Source organism: Psilocybe cubensis, chromosome 8 (genome assembly GCF_017499595.1).
Source record: "Psilocybe cubensis strain MGC-MH-2018 chromosome 8, whole genome shotgun sequence".
NCBI classification, from domain to species: domain Eukaryota; kingdom Fungi; phylum Basidiomycota; class Agaricomycetes; order Agaricales; family Agrocybaceae; genus Psilocybe; species Psilocybe cubensis.
Genome location: NC_063006.1, coordinates 1718993 through 1734549, shown reverse-complemented (window position 1 = coordinate 1734549; position 15557 = coordinate 1718993). Strand labels below are relative to the sequence as shown.

Here is a 15557-nt window from a genome sequence, read left to right as displayed (position 1 = left end):
CTGGCGTATGTTATCTCAGGAAGAAAACTATGAGGAATTTGATCTTGCCCACCTGAATTCAGGACTGCAGAGGCGTCCATCAATGTCTGCTTTGGATGGGTAGCAGTAGCATTGTAGATTAATCCATGAGTACCGTGTCCGATGCACGATCGATCGAGCGAGGAATCAAACAAAAAGTCGATTAAAAATGCCTGAGAGTAGCGGGTTACTACGTCTAAAGGCGGGTTCTTTTTATATGAAATTTCTGCCCAAGTAGAGCCACATGAAAACTTTTGGCAGGGATCTAGGTGTCCAGCTTTATTTTGTATTCTAAACAATGGAGAAGGTTACCTACTGCTTTGGCGGTAAAACTTGCAAGGTCCGTATAAAGTCTAAACAACGTCAGAAGTGAGAATGCTGACCACCACTGTGATAATTGGTCTACCTTCTGAAGAAGACGATCAAAAACTAATGACAAAGAATCTTTTCGACTTTTGCTGTCCGAAGCCGTGCATTGTTCAAACTTATGGGGAACGCTTGGATCAAACCAGATTTTGGCAGTGCCTTGAGTATCAAGGAGTAGGATAAAGCTCTGGGCATCGGGATTCGGTAAGTAGTATTACCAGGCCATCTACAGCAATCATTATAGACTTACATCGGTATCTTGAAGAGGATAGTCCAGATTACACAAATAATCTAGGCCTGACTGTAGTTCCACTACGCATCAGGGTTGTCAAAGGAGATGTAGAGCATGCAGAACATACAGCGAGTGAGACAACCTGGACTTCGAAATGAATACAGTTACAATTATGATAGGTGGTAACATGATCTTACCGACTGCAGACCTAGCACCAACGATTGCTCAAGACTACTGGACAACAATCGAAAAGCAATCGATTCAACAGTGCCTTGATATTCTGTATCGAAATATAAGAATCGGTTGAATATTTCCAAGTTTAACCAACATGGACTGACCTCCACAAAATGCAATAAAAGCGGGACTCATACTTCCGGATGTCGCACCAAATATTTGAGGAAACGCGGGGTGCCTGGATCCAGAAGGTAATTATTCGTACCGATTTTTTCAACTCAGAGGTGTCTCTGTTCTCACATTATATTCATACTAAATTTGCATGTTTGGGTCGAAAGCTAGTTGATAAAAAGTGACACTAGATATATACAGAAAGGTTCAATGGTCATAGGTGGATGTGCGTACCTCTGTAGCGTGTTCTCCTTCATAAATTTTAACGATAATTGCTCTGCCAGATAACTGGGCGGAATGTATGCGATAGTCATGTCCTTTGTATATTTCTTTGTGTAATTCAACATCCCGAGGAGATATCTAGAGAGGTAATCAGATTATGGTGCGGTACCAGTCTTTTAGGTGCTTGCTTACTGTGGGTATTTCCGGTATCAAACTCTTCTCTATCACAGATTCTGACTTTTCTAAACCTTTGTTATTATGTATGAATATATTCTCCTCAGATGCAATGACTTGCCTTTCTGAGGAGTCTGATTGACAGTTATAGTGTTAGCGGAGTAAAATTGCCCGCCGGACACTGTAAAATCACGAGCATGGGAGAAATGGGAAACCCTGCAAAGACCATCATCAACTAGACAGAGGTTAAATATACTTAAAAGACAAACTTTGTAGAGTGACCTGCGCATAAGTGCGGGCTGCGTTGTGTACGCTCTATTGGATGAGGTTTATAGTCCTATATTCGTGTCAAAATGCAGAACGAACGTAACCAAAACCGTGGAAGATAGCTACACTGCGGAGTGATGTAATATCTCGACCAAACCCGATAGCCCCCTGACTCGATCTTTTAATTGTAGCTCGCCATTTGGGTGTAATACTATCGGTAATGCGACGGAAGAACGGTTCACCTATTATTGAGATAGAAAAGTATTAGATCTTTAGTTCATTAAGGTGGATAGGAAAGAAATCCTTGGCATTTATTCGAACCGGTCTTTCGCACAACTTACCGAAAGCAAGCTTGTGTTTCTGGGGATTACAAGGTTGATGTTTGAGGTCTATGGTATAATGGTCAGTTTTATTCACCTTTTGGAGCCATTAACTAACCCAGCAAAGTTCCTGAATGGCATGTATCAAATAGAGCCTGATATCAAAAGGTTTATAATAAGTTTGAAAAAGATTTCTGGTATCTTACCACGAGATTGGATCCCCGGGGAAGGGCCTCGGTTAGAAGTTGTCGCAGAGTCTGCCAGAAAAATCATATAATCAGTTTGCTTCATTTTAAAGGTGGGCCTGACACGAACATCGTCGGTGATAATCTTTGTTTCGTCCACAACGCTGGTCGTATTGTCAACGGCATCGCAAGGAATGATATCTGAGAGGTATACACAAAGGTCAAACTACCTGTGGCATTTATGCATGACAATTATTACATTCATCATGCCCGTCCTGCACCGAGTCTAAACAAGTCTCTGAAGAATGACCAAGATCTAACAAAGTGTGCTACCATCAGTACGAGTTTGTCGTCCTGGAGAAAATGCTCACATGCAAAAAAGTAATCCGAGGGCCGACTAGGCGTTACGAACTTAGTTAACTCCCTCATCTACGGTCACAAATAATAAGCCCCTACCAACACTTCAAAATAAAAGTTTGCTTACTATGTTTGCATAAGTCGGAGTGCGATCATGGTGCGTTCCGTCCGAATCAGAAAGTAGAATAATCTCCTTGTAGCCATATTCGCCTGAATTCTGCCATCAGAATCCCACAGAAAAAGGAAGGGTGAGTAGATAAAAGCTCATTACGTTCAAGTAGCGCAATTAGGCGCTCAGTGTATGAATGATAAGTCCTGCCTGATAAACCAGAAGGATTCGACTCGATGAGAAGCGCTACTTTGCGTCGACGTAATCTCCGTAAGGGATTCTTCATTTTAGACATTTAGACTTCAGAATTGTGCCCAGAGAAGCACAGACATACCCAGTTTAGGCTCCATCTCTCCAACGAAAAGGCTTGGTTTGGCATTTCTTTTTCAAAAGTTTGTGAACTGGGGCCCTTACTAGTATGTTGGGAGCGGGGCAAGATAGAGGGCCAGAGGGCAAGACGAGTATGTTTTTATCCATTTACCTTCAAGCATATCAAGGCTGTGTGATATGAATCGCCTCATCTCTCCATGGAGTGGGCAAGGCAGCTGTGCATGTCATTGGCGTCTGTCGAAGGATGGCGGACCTAACCAAGTCCAAAAGCAAAATGACTAAGCAATTGTTCGGCAATAGCCGACGCGCTACAATCAAGGAAACCTGGCACTGGTTCACCAATTACAACAGCTTGGGCTGTCGAAACCCTTGCATATCCCATAATCTGCATTGCAGCCATGCAGGACGGTCGTGCACCAAGGTAAGGGCCTTTCTTATCTCCGAGTAACATTTCTAATTTTTGCAGAATCAAAAATCGGGCGCCAGCTGCGATCCAGGTCAATGTTCTCTTTATGAACTTTATGACACCGTGCTCATGCAATCTTGCTATTTCAGATCACAGCTGAGCAGCTCCTCAGAGAGGTATTCATCATAATATCTGGCCCCGATTTCGATGATTAATCTCTCTGACAGGCTCAAGAGCGGCAAGAAACCGCGTTCCGCGCACCTAAACAACGAGTCGAAGATTTCGAAGAGCTCCATGAATACCGCGGCCGGAAAAGAAAGGAATTTGAGGAGAGGATTCGAAGAACACGAGGGAGCATGTGAGTGGCAACGACATATAGATGACCATGCATATTGACATGTCTGGTGCTCAGCAAAGAATGGTTACAGTACGCGAACTGGGAGGTATGTTTCTGTCTGATATGGCTATCCTTAAAACTTTTCTAATCTCTGCAATCCTAGGCTTCTCAAAATGAATTTGCGCGTTCGCGGTCTATTTTCGAGCGTGCTCTTGATGTCGACCCACGCAGCGTCCAACTCTGGCTATCCTACACCGAAATGGAGCTGAAATCTCGCAATGTCCAACATGCCCGCAATCTCTTCGACCGTGCCGTCACCCTCCTTCCGCGCGTCGACCAACTCTGGTACAAATATGTCTACCTGGAGGAACTTCTGCAAAATGTCCCTGGGGCCCGTCAGGTGTTCGAGAGGTGGATGCAGTGGGAACCAGATGACAAGGCGTGGCAGGCATATATCAAGTTGGAGGAACGGTACCAGGAGCTTGACAGGGCAAGTTCGATTTACGAGCGATGGGTTGCTGTGAGACCAGAGCCCAGGGTGTGGGTAAAGTGGGGGAAGTTCGAAGAAGAAAGGAATCGCTTCGACAAAGCGAGGGAAGTCTTTCAGACTGCGCTGGAATTCTATGGTGATGACGAAGAACAGGTGGAGAAGGCTCAAGCGGTCTTCAACGCGTTTGCAAAGATGGAGACACGGCTGAAAGAGTTTGAACGTGCTAGGGTCATCTACAAGGTAACCGTTTTATTTCTATTTTCTTTTGTCACTCCCACTTACTTGAGTCCCTTGACTTAGTTCGCCCTTTCCAGGATCCCAAGATCTAAATCCGCTGCTCTCTACGCTGCCTATACCAAATTTGAAAAGCAGCACGGAACACGGAACACTCTCGAAAACACTGTTCTTGGAAAAAGACGGATACAATACGAAGAGGAGATTTCGCATGACGGAAAGAATTATGATGTCTGGTTTGACTATGCCCGATTAGAAGAGGGTGCCTATCGAGATCTCAAAGACGAGGGCAGCACTCAGGAAGAGCTGGATGCAGCCATCGGACGTGTCCGGGAAGTCTACGAAAGGGCTGTTGCCCAGGTGCCACCAGGAGGAGAGAAAAGACATTGGAGGCGATATATATTTCTCTGGCTGGACTATGCTTTGTTTGAGGAGATTGAGACGAAGGCTCGTATTAATTATCTATTTTACAAATAATTGGTTTCACATCTTTACCACAGGATTACCCACGGACGCGACAAATATACCAAACAGCCATCCAGCTTGTTCCCCATAAGCAGTTCACATTCGCCAAACTGTGGCTCATGTTTGCCAAGTTTGAAATTAGACGATTGGAACTTCCCGCGGCTCGCAAGATCCTAGGTACGGCCATCGGAATGTGCCCGAAAGAGGCGCTTTTTAAAGGCTATATTGACTTGGAAGTTGAGGTATGGTGCTTTATGGTGATAATATACCTATTCTAACCTCTGCTTAGCTTCGTGAATTCGATCGTGCACGGACATTGTATGAGAAATATCTAGAGGTAAATTTCACTGCTTTTTAGTCACACTAGGTCATTTTTCTGAACACCTCTCTTTACAAGTGGGATCCCTCGAACTCGAGCGCTTGGATCAAATTCGCCGAACTCGAAGCACAACTCCAGGATTTCGCTCGAACTCGTGCCATATTCGAGCTTGCCGTCTCACAATCACCGTTATCAATGCCCGAACTTTTATGGAAGGCATACATCGATTTCGAGGTCGAGGAAGGCGAGAGACAGACGGCGAGGGCATTGTACGAGAGGTTGATTTCTCTCAGTGGACACGTTAAAGTCTGGATTTCATATGCGCTCTTTGAGGCTGAGCCCATACCGCTTCCTAGGGCGGAGAGAGAAGAAGAGGAGGAGGAAGAGGAGGAAGAGGAGAGAAAGATGGTTCCCGGTGACGTTGATCTGGCTAGACAAGTCTTCGAACGCGGCTATAAAGACTTGAAGAGCAAGCAGTTAAAGAGCGAGGTATGTGGTATCTCTGGTGGTCTCTGGTGACAATTTCCTCTGTTTCGCTGATACGCAGCTATTGTAGCGTGTGGCCCTTCTAGAGGTATGGAAGACGTTTGAGCAGAACCATGGTGGCCCCGAGGATGTCAAGAAGGTGCAAGACATGATGCCTATCGTCACCAAGAAACGTCACGTCGATCAAGAAACAGGACAGACTGTCGAAGGTCAGTTATGCTTATTTTTTTTCTTGGCTGATGGCGATAAGCTTATGCTTGGCTATTTATGATGTGCTTAGACTGGGATTTGGTGTTTGCGGACGACGAACGCGAGTCGAATCCAACGTCATTCAAATTCATGCAGATGGCTCATGCGTGGAAGCAAGCCCAAGCAAAAAATGCGGCGGGTGGTGGCTCGTCTTCGCTGTTGTCTGGGTTCACTGCTGCCTCCGCCACCAAAGCGAGCGAAGAGGATGAATCGGAGGAAGAGGACCAGGACCAGGACCAGGACGTTGCAAGCTCAGACGAAGGAAGCGGCGATGAAGAATAGACCTATAATGCATGGCTTTGAATTGCTATGTAAGGTCTCGTCGGTTTGTTTTACATGTACTCAATTGGTGGTTGAATATTCCATTCGGTTCCATACATGAGTGTGAATTCATATGTCCATGCTCCAGTCATTGGTCTGCTTCATGGGTGAATTTTTGTTAAAGATAGTCGTTGGGTCTGGAGTGGCCTCAGTGAATCCTAATGATCAACGGACAACTTGTTTCTCCGATGACATCGGTTGTTGAATTGCCACTTCTAGGGGCAACTTTGATATATTGGATGCTTACCGATGCTTACTCCGTCCCCAGCTCCTTTCTTATCATCAAAATTCAAGCGCTTAAAAACCTCATAAAGACGAACGCACGTTCACCGTATATCAGCTCCAAGGCTTAATCTATAAGCACAGTATCGCTGCCAGTGGCATAGCTTGACGACGCAAACCCGTCTCGTTGATCTCATTGAAACACCGTATGTATGTTGAATTTGTCACAGCCTTGCTTCTCGCGAACCATAGGGCGTAGCGCCCATCTCTGATATAAACGCTGACTCTGCTATGATATGCAGCTTGATTCCCCTCCTTATATGCCGGTCCTTTGCCAGCACCCTTCGCGACAATCTCCTCGTTGATTCGAGTCTTCCCAAGGCAACGCTGGCATGAAGATCATCAGAAGTCGTTTGTGGCCTCAAGGACGGAGACAGGCAGTTGAGGCGGCAGTATTGGCAGCCACAGCTGTTGCAGAACAGGCCGTCGCTAATCCTGCTCCCGCTGTGAAGACACCGCGGAAGAAGGCGTTGTTGATTGGGTGTCAGGAAGTGCGAGACCAGCCTCCATTATCCCCGGCGTCTCCGGGGCCTTTGTCGCCGTTGTCGGCCAGGTTCAATAGATCAGACAACTTTGCGGTGACGGGGTTGAAGAGGATGAAGACGAAGATGCAGGAGAAGAAGTCCATGAAACAGAGTTTGCTGAAAGGGCCTCATAGAGACGTTGAAGCTCTTCGGAAGCTTTTGATAGGTGCGTAACAGGGCACCTTTTGCTTTTCTTGGTAGCCTAGTACTCAAACGCTCTTCGCTTGTATCAGAGGTTTATGATTATAAACCCGAGGATATTGTAATCCTCATAGATAATGACTTACCAGGTCATAAACAACCTACCCAAGAGAACATTGTATGTGATGGTTCAACAAACCTTGATGTATTTAACCTGTCTAATCCGGACATAAGATGTATGAAATGAAAAAATTAGTGGAGGGAGCTCAAGAGGGAGATCGCTTTTTCTTCCATTGTTAGTGTTTCGAGATGTCGTAATCCTCTTTGCAACGTCTAACACATCTTCTGTGCTTAGTCTCTGGTCACTCGGTACAGGAAGATACAGAAGATATTTCCGAAGAAGATCGCAAGAACGAATGTAAGTCGGATTGATTATCACATATATCATGCGGAGAAATATAATCTTGACTACATAGTCATCGAGACCTCTGACGGCAAGAGAATTAAGGACGATGTAAGATTGGGTGCTGTTGTCCAACTACCATTCCCTTGCTCAGTCGAGATATTTCCAGATACTAAAAGAAACACTCGTTGACCCACTACCACCAAAAACATCTTTGATTGTGAGCACGGCCTTTTGTAAATGTGGATCCTTCTTAATTATGCCGCTAGGCTGTCTTTGACTCATGTCACTCAGGCTCTTTGCTTGGTATGTATGGGTCTGTACTTCGGAAGAAACTGAAGTCCAACTTCCAACGCGGACAACGGTACTGATTACCTTTGAGCAGACCTGAAGCATTTCAGATGTAATCGCGTCTATGTGCCCTGGATAAACAAAGGAACTCGAAAGACGGCCACCCTGTTGAATAGTAATAGTGAGTTCACCCTTTACATCTTGAGGGAGAGGAATGATCAGCTCACATTACCCATTGATCTTTTTGAAGAACGTCAGCGAGCAAGTGAGCTTTTAGGACAACTGATTGCCCATCCTTGTTCTAACAGACAATTCGCGTTTTTCGCGTCCCTTTTTCTAGAGATTTCAATGCCAAATGCTATAACGCGGCTAAAGGCGCAAGCTTGGGCGCACTCGTCCATCGATAAAGTTCTTATTTCGCCTACAGACTCTATATCAATACATGAAGGAACACCCAATCCGGGTACAGCTGGGCACGTCAAATCCAAGTTGTCCATCACCACGGACCTGGTGTCGACATCCGCCTCTAAATTCTGGATAGACTCTCCCACCGTTCGGCAGGAATGTTCTTCACCGGTAGCAATGTACTGCACTGGCTACTGTAGACAGCATGCACTTCATGACGAAAGCGCTGTGCAAGCGGACGTCGTATGTCCTCGTGCTCTCCCACCTAGAACAGCTGGCTTACTTGTGAAAATTTCTCCTCTTAATGACATCAGATCTCTATTTCTTCCGCGAAAGATGGCCAGAAGTCTTGGGAAGACAGGAACGGCACGTCGATGACACAAGTTCTCGTTAACATATTGAGTAAGCAAATCCTCGTATGCTCTGTAGGCGGCCTTGGCTGATGCTGTGTCTAGGGAAAGATCCCCATCCTACGTTAGCGGACCTAATGACGCTTGTTAGGTGCATCTTTCAACTTTTTCAACGATGTAGAATATATCATATTTATCGTGTTTCTTATTCTCAGTCACGACATCCACGCTTTTTATGTGGATTTGCATGACCGAGCTCGAGAGTATAAGAAAGCCGTCAGGATAGCAAATGAAAAAATGCGTAAAAAGGGGAAGAAGCCCAGGGAGGGTGATCCGGTGGAGATGAATAATTTTCAAAATCCTCAGGTTAGCATTCTGACAAAAGTGGTCTTGCCATTTCTTCATGTTTGAAGCGTGATGCTAAAACAACTTTTTGTTCTTTTGGGTGGCATCATTCAATTAGCTTTCCAGTGACCTTCCACTTGTAAGCTTTTTTCTGAACTTTATCCAAGTATCCGTATACTGATGATTAGCCAAAAATTCAGGACATGACACGACTCTTTGCTCCATAAACACTGTTTTTTGGTGTTTCAAGCAAACATGGACCGGTTTCTTAATATGACCCCCTGCATACCCAAATTTGTTTGCACTGCATTTGCATCACAGATCATTTCTGACTCGAAATGATTCGACTGTCTGTCCATAACAGAGTAGGTCCACCTTGATTGACCAGCCCATTCATGAGCTCGGCAACACATCTACGAATGCACTACTGCCGATGTGGGACATGGGACAATAGTCCCATGCGCGAGGTAAGGTCATTTTGTTTTCAGGTCGGCAGTGCTTAATTACGCCTCATATGCAGTCTCCTTGCAGTTTCCTGATTGTCCTTTCCATTACCGAAAATCATCAAGTCTGCGCGGCTCCGAGAAATTGTATATCAGAGGTGAAGGTTACCCATATGCCTTTTCCTTGTTCATTCCGGTCGGTCATTTCGGTTGATCCTATTTCTTTGTGTGCGGTTGGAAAAATCCGATATTTTCCCTGCTTTTTTTTTGTTTTGCCGTGGTACTCTGTGCATACATTTCATTGACAAGAAATAAACTACGTAGCCCTTACGTTTATGGTCTTGTTCAACCTCTATCCCTATTACTTTACTTTCGCGTAATAACTGTTAATCTGATATACATTCGTAGATAGTTATTGTACAATCCTTATATGTAGTTTTCGCAACTGAATAGCCGTCGCTCCAGTCTGTTTTGCTACTACAAAATCACACCATTTGGTGATGAGTATGCCTATCTTTTATTTCGATCTGCCATAAGTGCTGTATAAAGTCGTGAATCGTTACTTCGGGGGATCCTTCTCACATAACCGGCGACTGATTTTCAGCCACCGGGCCGCAGACGAAAATGAAGAATACTGATTCCAACTGATACGATCGCGATACTCGAAACTTGTTCGCAGTCGTCGATTGGCACGCATCCAAATTCTTCCCCTCATAAAAATGTCGGACCAAAGGTAGAAAATCACCAAACACATGCGCCAAGGTCATCATGGCCCAGGGAGGAGGGGGGCTGTTAATTATGAAGGATATATACTAATATCACAGCCTCACTGGTGCAGAATATAAAAAGCCTGTCAAACGCACTGGGGGTTCCCCGCCCTACAACAGTGGGGAACATGTCCACAGCACCCAGTTATTATGTGCCTCTCGAAGATCCTGATTTGCAGCAAACATTGTCTCCCTCATCCGACACCGTCCCGCTGGTATCACAGACAGCACGCACCGCGAAAGTGTTTCGCAAACTTCGTTTGTATTTGCGCACACTAGTAAGCACCGACTCTTTCTCGTTTTCTTTACAATTATACATATTGACACGTTCTATCTAGGCCAGGTTCCGACATCGCGACAAGGAAAAAATCGCTTTTCTCATTGGCATTGGCTATTTGCGTGGCGACGGAAGATATGAGCTGACAGGTTCACATAAAGACATACACTTATTAGAGGACTTATTGAGGAGTAAGTTATATTTTCATTCTTTTGTAGTGCAGCAGGCTTAATGCTCTACTGCAGATGATTTTAATTACACGAAATTTATTATTCTAAGTGATAGGCAAGGAACACCGACAGAACTGCTTCCCACGCACGACAACATCGTATGTCTTTTTATGCCGTTCACAACATCCATTTGTAATATCTATTTTGCAGATGAGGGAATTAAAGAACTGTATGACTGACAACTCGAACGCCGATTTTTTCTTCGCGTGTATGTCTTGCCTTTGATCTAGTTCGAAACATCCTTTTGACAATGAACACAGACTCAGGTCATTCATTCCATCGTGATGATTTTGCTGGAGTAGAAGAAGACGGCCAGGAAGAATGTACGGATTTCCCATTATCTACAGAACGACGTAGTTGGAAAAATGTACTCATCAACGCTTTCAGTCCTTATTCCAAGTGATGCATGTCGTGTACAGTATCTGAATCATGGATGGACCATTACCGACATTAATCACGAACGGATCATTACCGACAAGGTCAGTGGGACTGTTCCTGCCATAACTCATGCTCATAATTATTGTATATAGACTTTGAGAGAGCATCTTGTAAATTGCCTTCCCAAGCACTCCCGTCTCACTGTAAGCTGGACTAATCTGAATTGGTGGTCTGTTGCAAAAATAACATTGGATTATAGGCCCTCTTCGATACATGCCACTCAGGGACTCTACTCAGTAGGCCTCACCTTGGCAAGTTTATCTATGAAACATTTCTCAAAGTTATCCTACAGACCTTGAGCATCAACGTTGCAATCACATTGGTGGATGGAGGGGCTTTGGTGAGAATTGATAATGAATATCGTCAATTATACGTACAATTTATCTTGCTCTAGTTCAGAATGGACTTCGAAAAGGTATGTGCACGTAGCTCGTGGCTCGTAGAGAATTCATACTTAGCACCTTTTTTGCTCTCAGTGATAACCGAACCTCTATCCCAGCAGAAGAACAGAGTCAAGCAGCGAGTAAAAACTTCCCGATTGCTATTGATTGCCGCCAAAAAAAATCACAGCCGTTCAAAGGATATTGCATCTAGGTCGCCGAAGAAACCTAAAGAAGCGAAAATGACCAAATGTAATGGCTTTTGTCGTCGAGTCCGTGGAAGACGTTGTCAAGTGGTACGCTCTATGACTACTTTGGGGCCTCCGCGTCAAAGTTCTGACTCAATGACTGGCGCGGTAGATATCCATCTCTGCTTGCGACGATTCTCAACAATCCGTAGAAGGACCAGATGGAGGTACAATGACAACCGTACGTGCAGCAACGATAGGGGTCCCCTATTGCTCAATAATCATGACATACCATTAGGCAATCGTCGCGCTTCTGAAAGAGAACAGGACACCCACGTATGCACAAATAATGGAAGCTGCAAGGTTCGTTCAATAATACCATGCAGAATGTGTGATACCAATGTGAAATATTTTCAAAGGAGTGCAATCTACGAGGCACAAAAGTCCCAAAAAGCGAAAATGGACGACTTCATTAATAAGACCAAGTGCCACGAGCTTAGTTGCAGCCTCAGGGGACATAGTCGGTGTTTAGCTCCTCATCAGAGAAAGCGGGAGATGTGTAAAGTTATATCCGACCCCAAGGTCGGTTAAGATGATCTACCCGTATATTCTTTCGTTGACTGCAACATCTATAGCTCTCAAGTCTTGTGCCATTGGTAAGATTCTCATCTACTACATACGTAATTATGAAGTTAACACGCACTCTATTAGCATACTGACGAGATTTTAAAGCTCTGAAGAGTTTAACGCCTATACCTGTTTTATTTGGCCCTCGACCGGTCTGCTGAGAGCCTTCCTCGCTTCGAAGATGTCACCATTTCAGATTGATTTTACACAACAGGAACCAAGTTCCAACCACAGGCGCAACCTCTATCGTACTTACTTTCAGATGACTTTCTCAGGGAGGTCATCCCAGCATGGAATGCAATTCTTTTAGCGGTGACATCCCTCAGCTATTCCGTCCCCGGCCTTTCATGGCATCCGCGTGCCTTTTATTCATTTTTCTATTTTGTCACTGTTTTGGAAATTATTTTTCATTTTATTCCTAGCGAAGTTTTGCTTTCGCTTTTGTATAATCGTAGACTCACATTTCTCGATGCCAAATTATTGTTATTATAATAGTGATATTAGTACATGCTATAATATATAATAATATTAGCTTAGCATTTGTTTTTAGAGATCCTTCCTGTGAATCAGGTTCATGTAGTTCAACATCCCTCCTTGTAACCGGAAGTGTTTGATAGAATTGCTACATAGAAGTAATCGTCCTTAACTGATAAAACCCTGATAAGGCTCCAATGACAAGGATCCTACCAGAATGATAACGACGTTCTGATAGAACTCTGATGGAAGGCATCGCTTCTCACATTTTGCCGATGTCAACATTCAAAATGCAGGTATACTTTGGAGTGAGCTGAATGCCTTGACAAAGCCAACTCAGAGAATATTAATGTCTAGCCTTAACACCATACGTTATCGCAGCAATGTACTTCAAGAATCCAATGTATATCCAAGATAGAGAAGTGGATTCAAATTAAGACACTAAAATAAAGATAAGTTTTGAAGGCCGAGAGTTGTTTCTTACTTGGAAAGAGATATGTGTATCTTAGTAATGTACAGCAGCATGTTCTACTGCTCGCTGCTGGTGACGGCGTCTGTGAGCTGCTGACGTCGAAGACACTCCGATGCAATACGCATAGCCTTCCCACAGGCCCGAACAATCCCCATTCAACGCAGGGTTCCATGCGTACAGTTGGTCCAGCGTTATACCTGCATTGTTGGCCATGTCAAAGCAGAAGATGCCTGAAGTCATCGAACAGCCCACGGCGTCAATTGATAAGCGCCCGGAGTTTAAAAGAGACCGCAACACTTACCATCTTGTTGAAGAACGTATTTATCGCAGTTGCTTGCAATTCCGGCCTGCGTGGGGCCTGGCGGGGTGGCTGAACCGGTAGCGGTTGACGTTGGGGTTGAGGTCGGTGTGACTGTTGGTGTGCTAGACGCCGGGGTGGAAGTGATTGACGATCCCGGAGCTGCGCCATTAACGCAATAGCTGCCGATGGATCAGGGTCAGATAGCCCCGAAATTGAATATTAACTCCGGCATATATGAAAAACTTACGCTTCGCCTAGTAAAAGGTTAGTGCAGTCATTGTTAAGCTGGGGGTTCCAGGTTTGTAGTTGAGCCATGGTAATGCCGAAGGATGCTTCTAATACTGAACAAGTGTCTCCTGAAACAATAGTATGCCTTTACAAGAAAATAGAAGATGTAGGTAGGTTCAATACATTAGCGGGAGTCCATGTGATAGGCATGCTAGCTTACCATTGGTAACAGTTGGGCGTGCTGCCAGAAGGTGTTGGCCCTGGAGGGGTTGCAATGGTGGAGGTTGTGGTGATTGTGGCATTCCAGTCCGAGAGCGGCCAGACACAATAATACAAACCAGGAGTCAAATTGGTGCACCCCGAATTAATCGATGGGTTAATCTGTTCGAAAAGATCGACATTGATACTGTTGTTAAGGGAGATTTGTTGGCAGTTATCTCCACTGTTGACCTGATAGAATTTACCGCACTCCGGGGTGGTTCCGAAGGGCGTGGCACCAGGAGGGGCTACGGTGGAGATTGCAAAGCCTGAAGTGGTTGAAGTAGCCCCAGGTATCGTTGTAGGGGTATATTCGGCTCCAGAAGGCCCGACACATATATTGGTATTTGAAACAAGGTTAGAGCAGTCCTGGTTTATCGATGGGTTGTAGCTAACCAGCTGTGCGAAGGTGAGGCCATGTGCCGAAGCGACAGCGGCACAGTTGTCATTCGCCTGTACTAGATAGATAGGACACGTCCTAGGTAGACATCTAATCGCAGAAAATGTCATTGTCAAAGATTACCATTACATAGACGGTAATTTGAGTACGTACAAATCTTGGCCGGCGAATAGGTTAGTGCCGTCAGGGAAGATTCCATTGAGGGTTTTCAGAGGTCCAGTAGGAACGCCATGTGCGACTGCAATTGCCTGGGGATCATCTCCAGCCTGAACAGTATAATGATTGCCAGAAAGACAGGTAGAACTAGCTGGATTGCCGGATGCAACTCCTGGAAGGGCAGTGATATTGGTGGCAGGAGGTTGGGCTCCAGTTGGAAGAGGTCCAGTGTTGCAGATAGATTGAATTTGGGCATACTTCTGGGCGTATGAGCTATCGTAGTTGGAGAATGGAGTGCTTTGCATGACTTTTATGAGAGCTAGGGTGCAAGGGGAACATAACTGGGTCTGGGGTAGCGCAAGAATATCTTGATCAGTATCACCACTAGAAGCTATTTGGTCTATGCAACCCGATATGAGTTTAGGAAAGCAAAAAAATAGAGATGTGGAGTATGAAGAGTTATTTACCGACACAATACGCTCCGGTGGTGGGATCTTTCAAACATGTCTGATTGTAGGCCGCCCATATAACGTCTCCCGCCCAAACGGCTGGTACACCATCCCAAGGCTGGGGATCATTGGCACAAGCAGAAGCAACCGTGTTATGATAGGACTTCAAAGAGATACCACATGACGCTGCACAAACGGAATTTTGAAGGGTCGCGTTGTTGAGACTGCCATAATAATCGTCTGACACCAGCTGTTGTAGATATGGATCGCAATTAATGGTCGCGTTTAGAGCTGTGGTGCAACCTTGTGAGATATCTGAGACGGCCTGCGTTCCATCAACGAATAGATTGAACTGGGCATGGACACGGGGCAGAATCCATGAAAAGGCCAGAGGGTAGGCCAGTCGAGTAAACATGATACTACCGGCGCGACGCAAAGTGGGGGATGAATGGAGTGTGCAAAAAAAAAGGTTCACAATACATACGGTTATCGGGAT

At 45.0% G+C, this 15557-nt stretch overlaps 4 protein-coding genes across 4 annotated transcripts; 3 read left to right on the top strand and 1 right to left on the bottom strand.

The window, feature by feature from the left end:
* Positions 1–3323: 3323 nt before the first annotated feature.
* On the top strand, positions 3324–6193 carry JR316_0009050 (NineTeen Complex (NTC) component; the record flags this gene model as incomplete). Its single annotated transcript, XM_047894759.1, has 12 exons — positions 3324–3346; positions 3392–3422; positions 3481–3507; positions 3559–3689; positions 3744–3774; positions 3832–4398; positions 4459–4752; positions 4893–5099; positions 5147–5194; positions 5255–5665; positions 5733–5871; positions 5943–6193. The coding sequence occupies 12 exons, from the start codon at positions 3324–3326 to the stop codon at positions 6191–6193; spliced, it is 2160 nt and encodes a 719-aa protein (XP_047746218.1).
* Positions 6194–6846: 653 nt separating this feature from the next.
* Positions 6847–9039, top strand: JR316_0009049 (Metacaspase-1; the record flags this gene model as incomplete). The annotated part of the gene is made up of 12 exons (XM_047894758.1): positions 6847–7204; positions 7272–7357; positions 7414–7474; positions 7535–7597; positions 7656–7693; positions 7752–7802; positions 7852–7888; positions 7968–8138; positions 8214–8521; positions 8593–8680; positions 8734–8779; positions 8844–9039. 12 exons carry the CDS (start codon positions 6847–6849, stop codon positions 9037–9039), a joined length of 1503 nt encoding a protein of 500 aa, XP_047746217.1.
* A 1272-nt stretch (positions 9040–10311) lies between these two features.
* Positions 10312–12434, top strand: JR316_0009048 (Metacaspase-1; the record flags this gene model as incomplete). Its single annotated transcript, XM_047894757.1, has 15 exons — positions 10312–10461; positions 10522–10651; positions 10706–10788; positions 10841–10898; positions 10951–11057; positions 11110–11169; positions 11221–11271; positions 11328–11468; positions 11523–11543; positions 11628–11804; positions 11869–11937; positions 11995–12059; positions 12116–12278; positions 12332–12352; positions 12408–12434. The coding sequence occupies 15 exons, from the start codon at positions 10312–10314 to the stop codon at positions 12432–12434; spliced, it is 1323 nt and encodes a 440-aa protein (XP_047746216.1).
* Positions 12435–13302: 868 nt separating this feature from the next.
* Positions 13303–15476, bottom strand: JR316_0009047 (LysM domain-containing protein; the record flags this gene model as incomplete). Its single annotated transcript, XM_047894756.1, has 6 exons — positions 13303–13499; positions 13571–13749; positions 13818–13943; positions 14019–14546; positions 14610–15012; positions 15080–15476. The coding sequence occupies 6 exons, from the start codon at positions 15474–15476 to the stop codon at positions 13303–13305; spliced, it is 1830 nt and encodes a 609-aa protein (XP_047746215.1).
* Between the last annotated feature and the right edge of the window lie 81 nt (positions 15477–15557).